The 18,661-nt window shown below is 45.1% G+C and overlaps 1 protein-coding gene across 4 annotated transcripts in view; it reads left to right on the top strand.

The window, feature by feature from the left end:
• Positions 1 to 12,109, top strand: part of TRPM4 (transient receptor potential cation channel subfamily M member 4) — a 42,974-nt gene extending 30,865 nt beyond the window's left edge. For 3 of the 4 annotated variants that reach the window (XM_027515173.1, XM_027515172.1, XM_027515175.1), the window contains 8 exons: positions 7,142 to 7,274; positions 7,455 to 7,629; positions 7,853 to 8,030; positions 10,421 to 10,614; positions 10,897 to 11,029; positions 11,240 to 11,312; positions 11,405 to 11,510; positions 11,752 to 12,109. In XM_027515173.1, coding sequence (XP_027370974.1) covers positions 7,142 to 7,274; positions 7,455 to 7,629; positions 7,853 to 8,030; positions 10,421 to 10,614; positions 10,897 to 11,029; positions 11,240 to 11,312; positions 11,405 to 11,510; positions 11,752 to 11,756 — 997 coding nt within the window. In that variant the 3' untranslated portion in view covers positions 11,757 to 12,109. Of the gene's footprint in view, positions 1 to 7,141; positions 7,275 to 7,454; positions 7,630 to 7,852; positions 8,031 to 10,420; positions 10,682 to 10,896; positions 11,030 to 11,239; positions 11,313 to 11,404; positions 11,511 to 11,751 lie in introns of all 4 variants that reach the window. The other variant, XR_003506437.1, reaches the window with a different exon arrangement.
• The last annotated feature ends 6,552 nt before the right edge of the window (positions 12,110 to 18,661 follow it).

The following is an 18,661-nucleotide window of genomic DNA, read 5'->3' as shown; positions in this document are numbered from 1 at the left end:
GCTCAGATCCCACCTTGATTGAAAGTACTGGCTAAAGATGTTCTGTAAGTCGTTTGCTCACACATGGGTATCTGGCTTTGGGGCTGATGGGGTAAAATGAGAATCCCACTGCTCTTTGTTCTATTAATAGATCTGGACTTCACAAGACGTTTCTCTAGCCCTCAGCCTGGCCCTGCAGCTGCACCCCTGTCCTGGCCCCCAGACACCAGGCCACACACCGAGAGCCACCCTCACATTCTCCCTCTTCTTCCTCTACAGTCCTTGGTCCCAGGCCCCATCCTCGGGTCCCCTGACTTCCTCTGTCCCATCCCCAACTCATCTCCATGGCTGCCTGTCCCAGCTGGACCCTCGAGCAGCTTCCTGGACCCCATTCTCTTCCCTCCCTAGTCCATCCTCTACAGGGTCTGCAAGGGGCCTTCTATACCCAGGGCTGGCCTCTCAGAGCTCCCTTGCTTCTCGGGGCTCCCCGGCACCACGCCATAGTCCCTGGACCTGGTCTGGGTCTGCCCTTCTCTGCAGGGGTGCCTCTCTGATTCCTTTCTCTCTTCTTCGTCTACGCTTCAGCCTCTCTGAGAACTACTTGCAATTCCTTCTTCACAAGGCCAGTGGCGTTGACCTTGATCCTCGGTATTTTGAATCTGCATGATTATAAAATGGTAATCAGAATTCGACTGACAGATTCTTATCAAGGAAGTATTTTCTAGTTACTTTAAACGGCCTTGATCAATTTTATATTGCAGGGTGGTGAAAGCAGCTTCAATTATTTTCTTTTTCAGTTTCTGAAATTACTTCAGTTTGATTACTGTTCAAGTTAAGTTTTACAAGTATTCGGTTCAGTGTATGTGTTTTTAATCCATTTCAGATTTTGATAAAATCTGCTCAAACTATGTTTGTGAATTTTACTTTGTGACTTTAATTCTGTCATGTCTGATTTTCCTGGGTCAAATTTCATAGTTTTAAATTTCATCAGGGAAGCCTGAGTGTTTTATCAACTTTTTACTCCCTGATAAATCAGGGTTTCCCTGATAGCTCAGTTGGTAAAGAATCTGCCTGCAATGCAGGAGACCCCAGTTTGATTCCTGGGTTGGGAAGATCCCCTGGAGAAGGGAAAGGCTAGTATTCTGGCCTGGAGAATTCCAAGGACTATACAGTCCATGGGGTCGAAAAGAGCTGGACATGACCGAGTGACTTTCACTTTCACTTACTCCATAAAAATCTTGACTTTCTGCTTATTTCTTAGCTAATTAATAAAACAAATTGTGGGGAATTACCCTGAAGTATTTTCTGTTGCCCAGGTTGGGATATATGTGTAAATAATGTTAGTTCGGCACACCACTCCAGTTCTCTTGCCTGGAAAATCCCATGAGCCGAGGAGCCTGGTGGGCTGCAATCCATGGGGTCACTAAGAGTCGGACAGGACTGAGCGACTTCACTTTCACTTTTCACTTTCATGCATTGGAGAAGGAAATGGCAACCCACTCCAGTGTTCTTGCCTGGAGAGTCCCAGGGACAGGGGAGCCTGGTGGGCTGCCGTCTATGGGGTCACACAGAGTCGGACACGACTGAAGTGACTTAGCAGTAATGTTAGTTCATTTCTTCTATAGTTTCCAGATCATGTTGTGTGGTGCCCAGAGAGAAGGCAAAGGGAAAATCAAAATATTCTTGGGAATACATTGTTGTTTTTGGGTCTTGGCACATGCTGTTCGCCCACCCTGAAACGCTTTTCCCTCCTCTCCTTGGCCAGGCCAGCCTTCTGTACTTCCTTTCTGCCTCAGCTTTACTGTCTGTCTCTGAAACTCCTTTTTTCTTCTCAGACTCTGGGTCTCTCCTTTGTGTTCCCCTAACATCCTGAGAGCTCCCCGCCATAGAGATTAGATCATGGCTTTTGCGTCTCTCTTCTCAATGCAAGATTATAAACTCCTCAAGCCCCGTCTGTCTCATCTTCCAGCAACTAAAAACATCTCTGAATATAGTCTATTCCTAAAGAAATGCAGAAGGACATCCTTATTGAACAAGATTATGTCCCAGTGTAGAAGAGAATAAAACAGAAACCAATTATCTTCCTCAGCCATTGCAAGATTTCTCCTTTTTTTTTTTTTCCCAAGCTTCCTCCTTTTCTCTGTAGTTACCTCCTTCAACAGTTCGGTGAACATCCTGCCTGTTCTTTCTCTATGCATTTACATACTTCTTTTATGCACAGATATTATACACAGAAGATACTATAAGTTTTTTAAAATTCGTTCTTTTATTGAAGGATAATTGCTTTACAGAATTTTGTTGTTTTCTGTTGAAGATACTATATGTTATGTATTCTTTTGCAACCTCTTCTTTTTCTCCATAATATGTCCCTGACATTCTTTCCATGTTAGTATTTGCAAATATTCCTTATTCTTTAAAAATGCTGCATCCAATTCCTGAAGAAGGGGCTTTAGCCAATCATTGGCAGCTAAAGCAGCCAGGAAAGCCTTTTCCTTGCCAGATTTAATGAATGAATGAATTCTTTTCATGAGGCAGTGGGACAAAGATTCTGAACTTCAAGAGAGAGAATCAGACCAAATATTTCTCTCTAAAGTGTCTTTCATTTTCTACTTGAGATAACATGAAGTTTTAATCAGATATTAGCTGCTCTGAGTCCAGTACTCTGATGATATATTTTTTAAAAATAAAGTATTAGCTGTTAGGACATGACTGCTTTTGAAGACAGCAAAGAACTTTGTGGTCACAACCTAGTGACTATTTGTAGGGGATGAAGGGTCCTGACGCCCCCTTTCATAATTTGGACAGTTGACAGCAATGACCCTCTATTCTTTTAAATATTCTGACACACTGAGAGGCATGGTTCCTCTGTGCTGTGTTAAAAATGGTACAAAGTCCCTTGAAATGAATAATTTTTTCAAACAGCAAGATAAGAAAGTTTTATAGAACACTGTGCTTCTGTTTATTCCTCATGTTTTGTATCAAGTATCTTCTGAGAGGAAAGGACTAAGGCCATGTGCTGACGTTCTTTAGGAATCCCACTGATATTTTAGATATTTTTGTCAAGCTCATCATGTTCTAGATGGGGGAAGAATTATTGCATGGGGAAAAAAAAGACCAAAAATCTCAGTTTACACAGGACAAATTTCCAGCATTCTCCAGAATTGAATGCATGAACTGTTTTATTTTGCCAGTCCCTTCTGGATGGACATTTCAGTTGTTTCTAATTTTTTATTATTCCAAAGTTATACAAGTTTACATCCTGGACGTACATTTTGTGAGTCAAAGGGCAGGTGTATTTTTGAGGTTCATTGCTTTCCTTGGAAAAATAGCTTCTTCCAGCTACACACCCACCATCTGGGTAAGACACTGCCCCCTTGAGGACATGCTTGATGATACCCGATATTTTCAATCTGAGAGTTTGTAGCTCTCCATTTAACCTTTACATGTTTTGCCAATCTGATGGGTAAAAAGGACCTCTCCTTGTTTTAATTTATGCATCCAAGACTCCTAGGTGGTAAGTTGGGCACCTTTCATATCTAATGGCACATGTACTTTGTCACCTGTCTTTTCATATTCTCAGTCCCAGTTAATTTATTATGTTCACTGATCTCGTATTGATTATCCAGTGGAAGTGAGAAATAGATTCAAGGGCCTAGATCTGATAGATAGAGTGCCTGATGAACTATGGAATGAGGTTCGTGACACTGTACAGGAGACAGGGATCAAGACCATCCCCATGGAAAAGAAATGCAAAAAAGCAAAATGGCTGTCTGAGGAGGCCTTACAAATAGCTGTGAAAAGAAGAGAAGCGAAAAGCAAAGGAGAAAAGGAAAGATAAGCATCTGAATGCAGAGTTCCAAAGAATAGCAAGAAGAGATAAGAAAGCCTTCCTCAGCGATCAATGCAAAGAAATAGAGGAAAACAACAGAATGGGAAAGACTAGCGATCTCTTCAAGAAAATTAGAGATTCCAAGGGAACATTTCATGCAAAGATGGGCTCGATAAAGGACAGAAATGGTATGGACCTAACAGAAGCAGTAGATATTAAGAAGAGGTGGCAGGAATACACAGAAGAACTGTACAAAAAAGATCTTCACGACCCAGATAATCACGATGGTGTGATCACTTGCCTAGAGCCAGACATCCTGGAATGTGAAGTCAAGTGGGCCTTAGAAAGCATCACTACGAACAAAGCTAGTGGAGGTTATGGAATTCCAGTTGAGCTATTTCAAATCCTGAAAGATGATGCTGTGAAAGTGCTGCACTCAATATGCCAGCAAATTTGGAAAACTCAGCAGTAGCCACAGGACTGGAAAAGGTCAGTTTTCATTCCAATCCCAAAGAAAGGCAATGCCAAAGAATGCTCAAACTACTGCACAATTGCACTCATCTCACACGCTAGTAAAGTAATGCTCAAAATTCTCCAAGCCAGGCTTCAGCAATACATGAACCGTGAACTTCCTGATGTTCAAGCTGGTTTTAGAAAAGGCAGAGGAACCAGAGATCAAATTGCCAACATCCGCTGGATCATGGATAAAGCAAGAGAGTTCCAGAAAAACATCTACTTTTGCTTTATTGACTATGCCAAAACCTTTGACTGTGTGGATCATAATAAACAGTGGAAAATTCTGAAAGAGATGGGAATACCAGACCACCTGATCTGCCTCTTGAGAAACCTGTATGCAGGTCAGGAAGCAGCAGTTAGAACTGGACATGGAACAACAGACTGGTTCCAAATAGGAAAAGGAGTACGTCAAGGCTGTATATTGTCACCCTGCTTATTTAACTTCTATGCAGAGTACATCATGAGAAACGCTGGGCTGGAAGAGGCACAAGCTGGAATCAAGATTGCCGGGAGAAATATCAATAACCTCAGATATGCAGATGACACCACCCTTATGGCAGAAAGTGAAGAGGAACTAAAGAGCCTCTTGATGAAAGTGAAAGTGGAGAGTGAAAAAGTTGGCTTAAAGCTCAACATTCAGAAAAAGAAGATCATGGCATCTGGTCCCATCACTTCATGGGAAATAGATGGGGAAGCAGTGGAAATGGTGTCAGACTTTATTTTTTTGGGCTCCAAAATCACTGCAGATGGTGACTGCAGCCATGAAATTAAAAGACGCTTACTCCTTGGAAGGAAAGTTATGACCAACCTAGATAGCATATTCAAAAGCAGAGACATTACTTTGCCAACAAAGGTCCATCTAGTCAAGGCTATGGTTTTACCAGTGGTCATGTATGGATGTGAGAGTTGGACTGTGAAGACAGCTGAGCGCCAAAGAATTGATGCTTTTGAACTGTGGTGTTGGAGAAGACTCTTGAAAGTCCCTTGATCTGCAAGGAGATCCAACCAGTCCATCCTAAAGGAGATCAGTCCTGGGTGTTCATTGGAAGGAATGATGCTAAAGCTGAAACTCCAGTACTTTGGCCACCTAATGCGAAGAGTTGACTCATCGGAAAACTGATGCTGGGAGGGACTGGGGGCAGGAGGAGAAGGGGACGACAGAGGATGAGATGGCTGGATGGCATCACGTGAGTCTGAGTGAACTCCGGGAGTTGGTGATAGACAGGCAGGCCTGGCGTGCTGCGATTCATGGGGTTACAAAGAGTCAGACATGACTGAGCGACTGAACTGAACTGATCTCGTGCATGTATATACTTTTGGTAGGTGCTCTTCTTATTGGAGAAGGCAATGGCACCCCACTCCAGTACTCTTGCCTGGAAAATCCCATGGACGGAGGAGCCTGGTAGGCTGCAGTCCGTGGGGTCGCTAAGAGTCGGACACGACTGAGCGACTTCACTTTCCCTTTTCACTTTCATGCATTGGAGAAGGAAATGGCAACCCACTCCAGTGTTCTTGCCTGGAGAATCCCAGGGACGGGGAAACCTGGTGGGCTGCCATCTATGGGGTCAACAGAGTCGGACACGACTGAAGCGACTTGGCAGCAGCAGCAGCAGCTCTTCTTTTACTCTGGATCCCAGTCCTTGGTGGTTTTGTTCTAAATGTCATCTCACAGTCTGAAACTTGTCTTTTCACTTTCATATGTTCTTTAAACATTTTTTATTCTTTAACTTTTCATTTTGAAAAACCCGTAGACTTATAAAAAATGTTGCAGAAACAGCACAAAGAATTCCCATACACCATTCATCCAGATCCCCCAAATGTTAACATCTTACATTATCAAAACCGGGAGATTTTATTTAAATTTCATCAATTGTCCACAGATGTCCTTTTTCTGGATCAGGAGCCAATCCAGGATTCCATGTTGCCTTTAGTTGTCACGTCTCCTTAATTGTCTCTAATCTGGGACAGGTTTGCAGTCCATCTTTAACTTTTACAATCAGTCCAGACTAGTTATTTTGGAGAATTTGCCTCCATTGGAGTTTGTCTAGTACTCCCTTAGGATCAAATTTAGGCTATACATTTTTTGGCAGAGAATTTTGCCTTTCTCTGTCCATCATATTTATGTTATCTCTTAATATGCATAAATTTTATATTTCAAAGTAGTAACTTTTCAGTATTTTCTTTTGCCATGATTTTGTGTCTTGTATATAGGACTCTTTTTCTTAATGACAGTTATCTTATTTCAAGTTCATGAAGAAATTCTTCTATATTTTCTTATTAAGATTTGATGTCTTACCTTTAACTTTAGGTTTTTAATTCCTTCAAAGTTGAAGTACACGATGATGCAAAATAGGGATATAATTTTCGTTTTCCCCTTAGGGATTGCTAACATTATTCACTGTTTGACCTTCTTCTGTGAATTGTCTGTCCTTAACCTTTATCCATTTTCCTGTTAGGTTCATTGTCTTCTGCTTACTGGTTTGCTGGAAGGCTCCATATTTTGCCATTTATAGGTTGGGCAAATATACCTGCAGTTTTCCCAACTTGATGTTATAGGGGCCTCCCTCCCAGCTTTTTGCTAAGGCCGTTTTTCATACAGCCATTATTTAATGGGTACCAGCGCCCTGCGAAGCCCTGCTTGGCAGTCTCACGGTGCCAAATTTTGAGTAAACCCCAGGTGAACTGGAGTGGGGAGTGTCCCAATTCTGGCCCTGGAGAGGCCACATTCTCGCCTTCAGTCTGGTGTTGGGAAGACTCGGGGCTTTCTTTGCACCCTGTAACCCTTGAGTGACGTCTGCCGCGTCTCCCTATACCCAGGCTGACCCCGGGCCTGTATGACCTGGGCCGCACTGTCCTCTGCCTTGACTTCATGATCTTCACGCTGAGGCTGCTGCACATCTTCACAGTCAACAAACAGCTGGGGCCCAAGATCGTCATCGTGAGCAAGATGGTGAGGGGTGGGGTCGCGCTCGTGTGGGCGGGGCCTGAGGATGAAAGGGGCGGGGCCAAGAAGCTGTCATGGATTCGCTGTAACTGGGCGTCTGGTGAGGAGGAGGGGCTTAGGGTACTGGGGCGGGGCTAGAGTAGGGAAGGGCGGGGCCAGGCTTGGTCTCATCTTCCTCTTCTGCAGGTGAAGGATGTGTTCTTCTTCCTCTTCTTCCTCGGCGTGTGGCTGGTTGCCTACGGGGTGGCCACTGAGGGGCTCCTTAGGCCCCAGGACCGTAGCCTCCCGAATATCCTGCGCCGTGTCTTCTACCGGCCCTACCTGCAGATCTTTGGGCAGATCCCTCAGGGGGAGATGGACGGTAAGGAGGATGAGAGGACCTGACATCCAAGTGAGCCCCCCTCCACCTCCCCTATCTCTGGGTCTCTGACCCTTCCCTCTTTTTTTTTTGCGTCTCTGTCCCCCTCTCTTTCTGGGATTCTGTCTCCCTCTCCCCGGGGCTTTGCTCTCCTCCACCCTCTGGACTTCTGTCTTCCTTAGGTCCCTGTCCCTCTGGCTCCATCTCTAACTGTCTTCCTTCACAGTGGCCCTCATGGAGCACGGCAACTGTTCACTGGGGCAGGGCTCATGGGGGCACCCCGAAGGGAACCTCTCTGGCAAATGCGTCTCGCTTTATGCCAACTGGCTGGTGGTGCTCCTCCTTGTTGTCTTCCTGCTGGTGGCCAACATCCTGCTGCTCAATCTGCTCATTGCGATGTTCAGGTGAGTCCCTACTTCCCTGGTGGCTCAGACGGTAAAGAGTCTGCCTGCAATGCGGGAGACCCGTCTTTGATCTCTGGGTTGGGAAGATTCCCAAGAGAAGAAAATGGCAATCCACTCCAGTATTCTTGCCTGGAAAATCCCATGGACGGAGAAACCTGGCAGGCTACAGTCCATGGGGTCCCAGACAGTTGGACACAACTGAGCGACTTCACTACTGCTCTCTGATGATCTGGCCTCATGCATGACCCTTGACCCCAGAGTGACTCTTGATCCCAGCTTAACCCTTGACCCCAGCATGATTTTTGATCCCAGTCTAAGTAATTCTAGTTTTAGTCTCTGAACTCCGATTAAAATCTAATGCTGGCTTGTTCCCAAATCCAGCCAGAGTGTGCTCTTGACCTGGACTTTGGAATCTGATCTGCTCTCTGAGTCCAGGCTGAAGATTAAAATTTTTTAAATTGTGGCTATATATATATAACATAAAAACTGCCACCTTCTCCATTTTAAAGTGTACAATGCAGTGACATTAATTACATTTATAACGTTATACAGCCACCACCACTATTTCCTAAACATTTTCATCACTCCAAACAGAGTGTGTAACCATTAAGCAAGGGATAACTTCTCATTTTCCCCTCCCTTCCAGTCCCTGGTAACCTCCACTTTACTTTCTGTCTCTATGACTCTGCCTCTTGGAGGTAAGTAGAGTCATACAGTATTTGTCCTTTTGTGTCTGGCGTAATGTTTTCATGGATCACTCCATTCTTTTTTATGGCTGAACAATACTGAGGTACTGATAAAAGGCATTTAGTTGATCCATTCATCTAATGAGACTTGGGTTGTTCCATCTTTTGGCTATTGGGGATAATGCTGCAATAACATTGGTGTTTACATATCTGTTTGAGTCTCTGTTTTTATTTCTTTTGATTTTATTTCTAGAATAAAATGCTGGGTCATGTGTTAATTCTGTGTTTAGCTTTTCCACATCCTTACTAATAGGTGCTTTCCTTATTAAGAGGTTATAGACATCCTAGTGGGCATGAACTTGTTATTTCATTTTCGTTTTGATTTGCATTTTCCTACTGACTAGTATTCTTGACTGGAGAATCCCATGGACAGAGGAGCCTGGCAGGCGACAGTCCATAGTGTTGCAAAGAGTCGGACACGACTGAAGCAACTTAGCATGCACACATCCCACTTATAATCCTTTTAATATGCGGTTGAATTAGTTTTCTAATATATTCTTGAGGATTTTTTCATGTATATTCATAAAGGCTATTGGTCTATAATTGTGATATTTTTATCTGACTTTAATTTCCCTGGCGGCTCAGATGGTAAAGCACCTGCCTACAATGTGGGGACCCAGGTTCGATCCCTGGGTGGGGAAGATCCCCTGGAGAAGGAAATGGCAACCCACTCCAGTATTCTTGCCTGGAAAATCCCATGGACGGAGGAGCCTGGTAGGCTATAGTCCATGGGGTCGAAAAGAGTCGGACACGACTGAGTGAGTTCACTTTCACTTTCACCTTGGTATCATCATGGTAGTTCTGGCCTCACAGAATGAGTTGGGAAGTGTTCTCTCCTCTTCAATATTTTAGAAGAGTTTGAGAAAGATTGGTGTTAATTCTCTTTTAAATGTTTGGTAAAAGTCACCAGTTAAGCCATCTGGTCCTGGGCTTATTTTGTTGGGACATTTCTGATTAGTGATTCAATCTCTTTACTTGTTATAGGTCTTTTGAGATTGTCTATTTCTTCTTGAGTCAGTTTAGGTAATTTGTGTGTTTCTAGTAATTCTTCCATTTCATCTAGGTTGTCTAATTTGTTGGCATACAATTATTAATAGCATTCTCTTATAATGGTTTTTGGCTTCTCAGGTGGTGCTAGTGGTAAAAGAATGTGCCTGCCAGTGCAGGAGACCTAAGAGACACTGGTCCCATCTCTAGTTGGGAAAGATCCCCTGGAGAAGGAAATGGCAACCCACTCCAGTATCCTTGCCTGGATGGACAGAGGAGCCTGGTAGGCTACACATAGGGTCGCAAAGAGCTGGACACGACTGAAGCGACTTAGCACACACATAATGGTTTTTAGGAGGATTCTATAATGTTGATAGTAATGTCCCCATTTTCATTTTTTATTTTAGTTACTTGTGTCCAGGCTGACTTGTGAACCTGACTCCAATCTACCTAATTCGTGTTAGCTTTCCCAACTTAATCTCTAACATCCGACTCTGGAGCCTCCTAACCCAGCTACCAAATGCCTCTGACTTTATTAATCCTGACATCTGCCTTCTGCCTTGGGTTTCAAACAGATATTGCCTGACAGGTAATCTTGATCTGCTTTTCCAAGGGGCGCCTCTACCTCTAGTGACTCTTGATCTCTGGTCCCTACAGCCATACCTTCGGCAAAGTGCAGGGCAACAGCGACCTCTACTGGAAGGCGCAGCGCTACAGCCTCATCCGGGAATTTCACTCTCGGCCCGCACTGGCCCCGCCTCTCATTTTCATATCGCACGTGCGCTCCCTCATCCATCGATTTCGCAGGCGCCGGGCGCGCTTGCCACCATCCCCAGACGTCGAGCATTTTCGTGAGAGCCCGGCTTGGCCCAAAAGAGAAAAACTCAGGGGGCGGAACCTGGAGAGAAACAAGAGCATGTATATACAGGAGGACGCTTAGGAGCACTAGTGGGCAGGGCTTAGTCTGTTAAGGGGCTGGGCGTGGGGTATTAGTGGAAGACCAAAAACGCTGAGGAGGTGCAGTCTGGGAGATCACTGAAGCTCGAGGTTTTGGGTGGGGAAGCTGGGTCTAGGAGCGGGCGTGGCCCGAGGATGGGCAGTCCCTTTGACTCTATTCTGGCCCCACTGTCCAGGGGTCCACCTCTCGAAGGAAGCGGAGCGGAGGCTGTTGACGTGGGAGTCAGTGCAAAAGGAGAATTTCTTGCTGGCGCGTGCTCGGGACAAACGGGAGAGCAACTCTGAACGTCTGAAGCGCACGTCGCAGAAGTGAGGGCGGGGCCTGGCTCTGGGCGGGGCTTCTGTCCTCCGGGATCGATCTCTTGATTTACTTCCTACAAAAGCCCAGGCTAGAGGCGAGGCCTACCAGGGCAGCGTCCTGGAACGCTAGGGAGGAAAGCAGAGCTGCGGGGGGCGGGTCTTTCAAGGTGGGCGGGGCTGGTAGGCTGCTGGCACCCACCTAAAACCCTGGATCCCCAGGGTGGACACAGCACTGAAGCAGCTGACACAGATCCGCGAGTACGAGCAGCGTCTGAAAGGGCTGGAACTGGAGGTGAGGGCTCCGGGCCAGGCTGGAGGAGGACGGCTAGGGTGAGGGGCAGCAGACTCCAGCCGGGTGCCCTGATGTCTTCCGCTGCTCCCCAGGTCCAGCACTGTACCCGCGTCCTGGGCTGGGTAGCTGAGGCCCTGAGCCGTTCTGCATTGCTTCCCCCAGGGGGACCACCCCCCCCAATCCCACCTGGGCCCAAAGGTCAGTGTTTACCGTCTACTTGTGTGTATGTCTGGCGTCTGTCACCACCTACGTCTGTGTCCTTGCTTTCTGGGTCTCTTCCCATATCTCAGTGTTTCTCTCTTTCACTGGCCTTCCTTTGCCCCTGGTTCATTCTTGGTCTCTTTTGGGCTTTTTGTGCATCTTTCTTTTTGTCAGTCTCTTATTTTTTCTGCCCTCCTCTCTATGCCCATCGCTTCTTTTCTCTCCTCTCTTCCCCCAGACTGAGCCCTGCTGGTGGACGTCAAGGAGTAGCTGCCAGAGGGAGCTTTGCTCCCAGAGTAAGGCCTAGCATGTCCTTGACTCCTGCACCTGGCGACCTTGTCTTTGAGGTGAACCGGATGCCCGTGGACTACCACCTTGGATGCTGTCAGGGTCACTCATGCAAACCACGGCAGGCCTGGCTCCTCCCAGAACCAGCCCTACTCTGGGAGGATGAGCCTCTGGAGCCCAGGCGTTCCCTCTCTGAGGGCTGTATCACAGCCCGCTGGACTGGAGAAGGCTACCGGGTCCTTGTGGCAGAGGGACCAGAGTCCAATCACAGCTCCCCACACTGGGGAAATAAAGCCATTTGAGAGGAGTAGGGTCTGAATGCTGGATTCTTTGGGGAATTGGTGGGTGGCTAGATCCTTTTGGGATGGCAGCTGAAGCGGGGGGTGTGTTTGGGGTCCTTGGTCCATTTGCTACTACTGCATTTCAGGTCTCACCGGGGCTGTTTCTTCCTCTCAGCCCCACTACTCCTGTCTGACTCAGGCCCAGCACCTCTTGTCTGCACTGCTTGATGACTCTCACTTCAGTGGGACAAGAACCCCATCCATCTGTACCCCCCAACACCCATTCCTGCCTACCAGTGCAAAAAGAACTTGGAGATAAAAAGCAAATTATTTCCTGGAGGAGGGGTGGGTGGGCACTGTGTACATCTGCTTTGGCAATAGGGGAACAGATGATGCAAATTTGAGTAGATAACTGCATATGTGTCTTTAAAAAGTCTAATTAGTGGAAAATTGCAGGCCACACACGCCTGGGATTGAGGCAAATATGCATCATTATACATGCCATTTAACTAAACAACCCGTAACAAACTAAACTGGTAATGACAAGGCTGAACTGACAGCAATTATTAGTAAAATAGCAAGAAAGCCACCAACAACACATCCAAAAATGAAAACCAAAACATCCTTTTTCCAAATTGGAGGAATTCCAACTGTCTGCCACTTTGGGTGCAGAGTAGCTTTGAAATATTGCCAAGTGTTTTGTGGCAGCCAGCTATCTCTGGAAGATGACCGAGTCAATTCTCAGTAACCCAAGTAGTAATATCATCAGTAATGACGATGGTGGCAACAACAACAGCTAATAAGAGTGCTGTGTGCCTGGCATTGTGTTTAAGTGCTTCACGGGTGCTAAATCAAGGAATTCTCATGAAAACCATATCAGGTAAGTGCTGATGTCTCCATTTTGCAGATTGGAAAACTGAGGCACAATGAAAATTATGTGACTCACACAAAGTCATAGAGCTAGAAAATGGTCCCCTAGAGAAGGGAATGGCAACCCACTCCAGTATTATTGCCTGGAGAAGGTGGGTTACAGTCCATAGGGCTGTAAAGAGCACTTGCTGTAATGTGCTTATGCGCTCGGTCATGTCGGACTCTTTGCGACCCAGGTCTCCTGCATTGCTGGGGGATTCTTTACTGTCTGAGCCACCGGGAAAGCCCAAGAATACTGAAAACACTGAAGTGGGTAGCCTATCCCTTCTCCAGGAATAGAACCAGGGTCTCTTGCATTGCAGGCCAGTTCTTTCCCAGCTGAGCTACCTGGGAAGCTCCTTGCAGGGCCCCAGGATGACAGAAGTGAGTCTAGAAAGGCCGATTTGAAGCAACTCAGCACACAGCACAAAGGGGGCGCTAGAGGGAGAAGTGAAAGGCAAAGGAGAAAAGGAAAGATACACCCATTTCAGTGCAGAGTTCCAAAGAATAGCAAGGAGAGATAAGAAAGCCTTCCTAAGTGAATAATGCAAAGAAATAGAGGAAAACAATAGAATGGGAAAGGCTAGGGATCTCTTTAAGAAAACTGGAGATACCAAGGGAACATTTCATGCAAAGATAGGCACAATAAAGGACAGAAATGGTATGGACCTAACAGAAGCAGAAGAGATTAAGAAGAGGGGGCAAGAATACACAGAACTGTGCAAAAAAGATCTTAATGACCCAGATAACCATGATGGTGTGACCACTGGACTAGAGCCAGACATCTTGGAGTGCAAAGTCAAGTGGGCTTTAGGAAGCATCACTATGAACAAAGCTAGTGGAGGTGATAGAATTTCAGCTGAGCTATTTCAAATCCTAAAAGATGATGCTGTGAAAGTGCTGCACTAAATATGCCAGCAAATTTGGAAAACTCAGCAGTGGCCACAGGACTGGAAAGATCAAAGAAAGGCAATGCTAAAGAATGTTCAAGCTACTGCACAATTGCACTCAAAATTCTCTAAGTCAGGCTTCAGCAATATATGAACCATGAACTATATGTTAAAGCTGGATTTAGAAGAGGCAGAGGAACCAGAAATCAAATTGCCAACATCCACTGGATCATCGAAAAAGCAAGAGAGTTCCAGAAAAACATCTACTTTTGCTTTATTGACTAAGCCAAAGCCTTTGACTGTGTGGATCACAACAAATTGTGGAAAATTCCTGAAGAAATGGGAATACCAGACCACCTGACCTGCCTCCTGAGAAAACTGTATGCAGGTCAAGAAGCAACAGTTAGAACTGGACATGGAACCACAGGCTGGTTCCAAACCGGGAAAGGAGTACGTCAAGGGTGTATATTGTCACTCTGCTTATTCAACTTATATGCAGAGTACATCGTGAGAAATGCTGGGCTGGAAGAAGCACAAGCTGGAATCAAGATTGCTGGGAGAAATATCAATAACCTCAGATATGCAGATGACACCACCCTTATGGCAGAAAGTGAAGAGGAACTAAAAAGCCTCTTGATGAAAGTGAAAGTAGAGAGTGAAAAAGTTGGCTTAAAGCTCAACATTCAGAAAAAGAAGATCATGGCATCTGGTCCCATCACTTCACACAGCAAATTGATGGGGAAACAATGGAAACAGTGAGACTTTATTTTTGGGGGCTCCAAAATCACTGTAGATGGTGACTACAGCCATGTATGAAAAAACACTTGCTCCTTGGAAGAAAAGCCATGACCAACCTAGATAGCATATTAAAAAGCAGAAACATTACTTTGCCAACAAAGATCTGTATAGTTAAAGCTATGGTTTTTCCAGTAGTCATGTATGGATGTGAGAGTTGGACCATAAAGAAGACTGAACGCCGAAGAACTGATGCTTTTGAACTGTGGTGTTGGAGAAGACTCTTGAGAGTCCCTTAGACTGCAAGATCAAACCAGTCAATCCTAAAGGAAATCAGTCCTGAATATTCATTAGAAGGACTGATGCTGAAGCTGAAACTCCAACTCTGGCCATATGATGCAAAGAGCTGACTCTTTAGAAAAGACCCTGATGCTGGGAAAGAAGGAAGGCAGGAGGAGAAGGGGACAACCGGGAACTAGATGGTTGGATGGCATCACTGACCCAATGGACATGAGTTTGAGCAAGCTCTGGGAGATGGTGAAGGACAGGGAAGCCTGGCATGCTGCGGTCCATGGGTCGCAAAGGGTCGAACATGACTGAGTGACTGAACAACAGCAGAAGGAGAATGGCAACTGGAGGAGGAAGAAGGGAACGGGCTGCTTCCTATTTGCTTCTGGTTCCTGAGGACAGCCTCATAGCATTGCTTTCTCTGATTGCAGTTTTCATCTTCCCTCCAGCACTCCCGTGACAAGTTCCATGTATGCCCTCAGTCACACCCACTCCATCCAGGCAGCCCCCTTTTCTAGAGTGGGTTTCAGCTCCCAGAAGCACTTCTCCAAAAGTTTAGGTTCTGCTAACTCTATTCTCTTCCCTTTGTCTCTCAATGGAGAGACATCTCCATGGGGTGATATCTGCTTCCTGCAGTTTACTATTTCTGTACTAACTCTGTGCTTCTATTTCTTTCCCAGTTTTCTGAGACTTCTATTTCTTTTCCCAGTTTAGTCGCTCAGTCACGTCTGACTCCCTGCCACCCCATGGACTGCACCACGCCAGGCTTCTGTGTCTATCACCAATTCCCGGAGTTTACTCAAACTCACATCCATCAAGGTGGTGACACCATCCAACCATCTCATCCTCTGTCGTCCCCTTCTCCTCCCACCTTCAATCTTTCCCAGCATCAGGGTCTTTTCCAATGAGTCAGTTCTTCACATCAGGTGGCCAAAGTATTGGAGTTTCAGCATCAGTCCTTCCAATGAATATTCAGGACTGATTTCCTTTAGGATTGACTGGTTTGATCTTCTTGTAGTCTAAGGGACTCTCAAGAGTCTTCTCCAACACCACAGCTCAAAAGCATCAGTTCTTCGGCGTTCAGTCTTCTTTACACAACCATACATGACTACTGGAAAAACCATAGCTTTGACTATACAGACTTTTGTCAGCAAAGTAATGTTTCTGCTTTTTAATATGCTGTCTAGGTTGGTCATGGCTTTTCTTCCAAGGAGCAAGCGTTTTTTCATGTCATGGCTGTAGTCACCATCTACAGTGATTTTGGAGCCCCCGAAAATAAAGTCTCACTGTTTCCATTGTTTCCCCATCTATTTGCTGTGTGAAGTGATGGGACCAGATGCCATGATCTTCTTTTTCTGAATGTTGAGTTTTAAGCCAGCTTTTTCATGCTCCTTTTCCACCTTCATCAAGAGGCTCTTTAGTTCATCTTCATTTTCTGCCATAAGAGTGGTGTCATCTGCATATCTGAGGTTATATTTCTCCCGGCAATCTTGATTGCAGCTTGTGCTTCATCCAGCCCAGCATTTCTCATGTTGTACTCTGCATATACTTTGGCTACCTCATGCGAAGAGTTGACTCATTGGAAAAGACTCTGATGCTGGGAGGGATTGGGGGCAGGAGGAAAAGGGGACAGAGGATGAGATGGCTGGATGGCATCCCTGACTTGATGGACGTGAGTTTGAGTGAACTCCGGGAGTTGGTGATGGACAGGGAGGCCTGGCGTACTGCGATTCATGGGGTCGCAAAGAGTTGGACACGACTGAGCGACTGAACTGAACTGAACTGAACTCTGCATATAAGTTGAATAAGCAGAGTGACAATATACACCCTTGACGTACTCCTTTCCCGGTTTGGAACCAGTCTGTTGTTCCATGTCCGGTTCTAACTGTTGCTTCTTGACCTGCATACAGTTTTCTCAGGAGGCAGGTCAGGTGGTCTGGTATTCCCATCTCTTCAAGAATTTTCCACAATTTGTTGTGATCCACACAGTCAAAGGCTTTGGCATAGTCAATAAAGCAGAAATAGATGTTTTTCTGGAACTCTCTTGCTTTTTCGACAATCCAGTGGTTGTTGGCAATTTGATTTCTGGTTCCTCTGCCTCTTCTAAATCCAGCTTGAACATCTGGAAGTTCACAGTTCACGTACTGTTGAAGCCTAGCTTGGAGAATTTTGAGCATTACTTTGCTAGCATGTGAGATGAGTGCAATTTTGCGGTAGTTTGAACATTCTTTGGCATTGCCTTTTTTGGGATTTGAATGAAAACTGATCTTTCTAGTCTTGTGGCCACTGCTGAGTTTTCCAGATTTGCTGGCATATTGAGTGCAACACTTTCACAGCATCATCTTTTAAGATTTGAGATAGCTCAACTGGAATTCCATCACCTCCATTAGCTTTGTTCGTAGTGATGCTTCCTAAGGCCCACTTGACTTCGCACTCCAAGATGTCTGGCTCTAGTTCAGTGATCACACCATCGTGGTTATCTGGGTCATTAAGATCTTTTTTGTACAGTTCTTCTATGTATTCTTGCCCCCTCTTCTTAATCTCTTCTGCTTCTGTTAGGTCCATACCATTTCTGTCCTTTCTTGTGCCCATTTTTGTATGAAATGTTCCCTTTGTATCTCTAATTTTCTTGAAGAGATCTCTAGTCTTTCCCATTTTATTGTTTTCTTCTATTTCTTTGCATTGATCACTAAGGCAGGCTTTCTTATCTCCCCTTGCTATTCTTTGGAATTCTGCATTCAAATGGGTATATCTTTCCTTTTCTCCTTTGCTTTTCACTTCTCTTTTCTCAGCTATTTGAAAGACCTCCTCAGACAACCATTTTGCCTTTTTGTGTTTCTTTTTCTCGGGGATGATCTTGATCCTTGTCTCCTGTACAATGTCATGAACCTTCATCCATAGTTCTTCAGGCACTCTATCAGATTTAATCCCTAGAATCTATTTGTCACTTCCACCATATAATCATAAGGGATTTGATTTAGGTCATATCTGAATGGTCTAGTGGTTTTCCCTAGTTTCTTCAATTTAAGTCTGAATTTGGCAATAAGAAGTTCATGATCTGAGCCAGTCAGCTCCCGGTCTTGTTTTTGTTGACTGTATAGAGTTTCCCCATCTTTGGCTGCAAAGAATATAATCAATCTGATTTTGGTTGATTGACCATCTGGTGATGCCCACGTGTAGAGTCTTCTCTTGTATTGTTGGAAGAGGGTGTTTGCTATGACCAATGCATTCTCTTGGCAAAACTGTTAGCCTTTGACCTGCTTTTTGTATTCCAAGGCCAAATTTGCCTGTTACTCCTGGTAGTTCTTAACTTCCTACTTTTGCATATACTGGAAGACCCCGATTTATTTCTGTTGAAATATTTGTATGACAGGAAAACTCCAGGTCTGGCAGGTAGAAATCTGAGCATGAGTCATCAGATGGAGAGATATAACCTCCACGTCATTTCCACACATAAATCAATTTTGGAAACCGAATGTCCTGGAATTGAAGAGGAGGCTAGGTGTCCTTGAGGAATTATAAAATACTATAAATTTATATTTGAATCTTTCCTACTTGTATATTTTCCCACAAAGCACCCATTTTACTTCTCCATTGCACAGCCTTAGTGTGGTGGGTATCCTGACCCCTTTGCATGACCACTGGTGACCACAAAGCACTTGTCTTGGTGCTGTTTTTGGAAGCCACAAAGACTTTACCTGGACCATTATGAAGGTGAAAGATATCCCTCTTAGTGATGGTAGGTCACCAGCAAGGC

This window comes from Bos indicus x Bos taurus, chromosome 18, assembly GCF_003369695.1.
Source record: "Bos indicus x Bos taurus breed Angus x Brahman F1 hybrid chromosome 18, Bos_hybrid_MaternalHap_v2.0, whole genome shotgun sequence".
Taxonomy (NCBI): domain Eukaryota; kingdom Metazoa; phylum Chordata; class Mammalia; order Artiodactyla; family Bovidae; genus Bos; species Bos indicus x Bos taurus.
Note: the sequence above shows the minus strand (reverse complement) of the source record. Positions and strands in the feature narration are given on the sequence as shown.